Source organism: Trichogramma pretiosum, unplaced genomic scaffold (genome assembly GCF_000599845.2).
Source record: "Trichogramma pretiosum strain Unisexual culture from Peru unplaced genomic scaffold, Tpre_2.0 scaffold147, whole genome shotgun sequence".
NCBI lineage: Eukaryota > Metazoa > Arthropoda > Insecta > Hymenoptera > Trichogrammatidae > Trichogramma > Trichogramma pretiosum.
Window position 1 is genome coordinate 213427 of NW_019640817.1, and position 2632 is coordinate 216058.

General features: G+C 36.9%; 1 protein-coding gene across 1 annotated transcript; it reads left to right on the forward strand.

The window, feature by feature from the left end:
* The first annotated feature begins 314 nt into the window (after positions 1-314).
* On the forward strand, positions 315-1553 carry LOC111694419 (gastrula zinc finger protein XlCGF57.1-like). Its single transcript, XM_023462543.1, has one exon. The coding sequence runs from the start codon at positions 315-317 to the stop codon at positions 1551-1553; it is 1239 nt and encodes a 412-aa protein (XP_023318311.1).
* Positions 1554-2632: the final 1079 nt, after the last annotated feature.

Here is a 2632-nt window from a genome sequence, read left to right on the forward strand (position 1 = left end):
CTTGACTCGGCTGTCAGGTAATATTCATTTTTTGAGAATAAAATGTTAAAGTTATTACAACAACATATTGGATTTTACTGGGGTTATTTCAGAGTGAAAGAAGAAGTGAATGATGTGTTGACTAATGAAAATAATTCCGAGATGATTGATGAGAAACCCGATCTGAAAAACTTCCAACTCTTGTCGTTTCCGAAAGACAATTCGGTAAGTGTTGATAATTTTACGCAACTCTTATTGTTCTTGTTTTTTATGAGTATTCTCATTTAGTTTTAATTTTTCTTCAGACCCATACGCTTCGTGAACTTAATGACCAAATGGAAATAGTTTTTGAAAGTGAAGACGTCAAGCCCAACTTTGATTTATTGACAATTCAGAAAATTAACGATCATTTTCAAAATCCCTTGCGGAATATGAAAGGTAGGAACATCATTAAAATCGAAACCGAAGACGAAATGAAACAAGCAATTTTTAGTGACGCTGCAAAAAAATTTACTATGAATCTCGACCGTAAACTTATCGAGCACAATGAAATCACTTACAAATGTGATATTTGCGACAAGATGTTTAAAAGGAAGAGTGGTCTGACGAGGCACGTTCAATCAGAGCATATTGGTGTCACCCACTCATGTAATATATGCGGAAAGTCTTTCGCTCGAAAAGGTTATCTAAAAATCCACACCGATTCGGTGCATGGTGGTATCGGACATACATGCGATACATGTGGAAAGACATTTAAACATAAACGTAATCTCAAAACCCACATCGATTCGAGGCACAACGGGACTACCCACTCATGTGGTATTTGCGGAAAATCATTTTCATATAAAGTTAGTCTCAAAACCCACATCGATTCGAGGCACAATGGGACTACCCACTCATGTGGTATTTGCGGAAAATCATTTTCATATAAAGTTAGTCTCAAAACCCACATAAAATCGATGCAAAATAGGACTAAACATATGTGCAGTAAATGTGGAAAAAGGTTCGCTCAAAAAGTTCATCTCAAAACCCACATCGACTCTGTGCACAATGGGACTAAACATACGTGCAGTACATGTGGAAAGACATTTAATCATAAAAGTAGTCTTCAAACCCATATCAAATCGATGCACAATGGGACTAAACATATGTGCAATACATGTGGAAAAAGGTTCCCTCAAAAAGTTCATCTCACAATCCACATCGATTCAGTGCACAATAGTGTCAAACATGTATGTGATATATGTGGAAAATCATTTACTCAGAAAGGTCATCTCAAAATCCACATCAATTCAGTGCACAATGGTGTCACCTTCTCATGTGATATTTGCGGCAAGTCATTTACACGGAAAGGTAGTCTCCAAATCCACATCGATTCTGTGCACAATGGTGTCACCCACTCATGTAATATATGCGGAAAGTCTTTCACTCAAAGAAGTTATCTAAAAATCCACACCAATTCCGTGCATAGTGGTATCAGACATACATGCGATACATGTGGAAAGAGGTTCGCACAAAAAAGTCATCTCAAAGCCCACATCGATTCGGCACATTCGTCACGCATTACAACTTGATTTATGTATTAAATTTAATAATAATTTTCGGAATATTAGTTTAAAAGTTATCGTTGATAATGAATAATATGTTCTTAACCTTATCTCATTATGTATTACCAGTGTTTCATTATAAAAATAAATCAATAAAGTTTTCAAGGATTATTTATTATAAGTGAATAGAATGTTGAACCCCGTTGATTTTAATTTTCAGTTTCTTATTCACTTTTCAGCACGCTTCGATCGCCGTTAATGATGTAAGCTTTGTTTCTTGACTTACTTACGTCTATTGGAATTGAATTCAAAACTGCTATTGCTACCAGCATCAATTTTTAAAGACAATAATAATATACACAGAAACAAATCGGGTTTACTGATAGTTAATATATTCGATGACATTCAACTTTTTAATTATTCATCACTGGGTGAACTATGAGGTAAGGTCTGGCGCGTATCAGTATATTTGTCGTGATTTATTGAACAGATTCTCATTAATTTGTAAAATTATTATTTTTTTTTGTAAGGTGTGCCTTTGTCAAGCAATTCAATTAGACGCATATGAAAAATTAAGTCATTACTTTGTAACGATTACATAGAAACTACGGGGAAATTGTCGAACTTATTACGCAAATGGCCGTTTAGATCGATCGGAACTTTTCAATCCATCGATCTCGCGCTCGTATACCGACGCACGATCGACATTCAGTAATCGGCGCGTAATAAATTGGAAAAATTCAGGAACGAGACCTCGTGCGCTTTTTTCATTCGGCAGGCGCAAACACTAATTTTATGTCGCATAAACCTCGAGCAATAAAGCGCAGCCTAATCGCGGCTGCCTCAAACTCGCCCCGGGGTGGGTATACACCTGTATAATTAATTCATCGAGCTCGTCGATCCGAGTTTACGCACACCTGCACGCGCCCATAAGTATGTATATAATATACGAAGTGCCGCGAAATAAATCCGGCGCGAAAGCTCGTTAAATTTCACCGAGTCTCCGCTTGATTTTTTTCGGGCTGCGGTAACATAATATCGCGCCATGGATACATATACGATTCGACTGTTAGCCTCGAATGAGTAAACATCTACTTTCGACCGCT

Bases quoted from the DNA above. Each gene is read 5' to 3' on its own strand.
- LOC111694419 (XM_023462543.1), top strand. From the start codon at position 315: ATGGAAATAGTTTTTGAAAGTGAAGACGTCAAGCCCAACTTTGATTTA.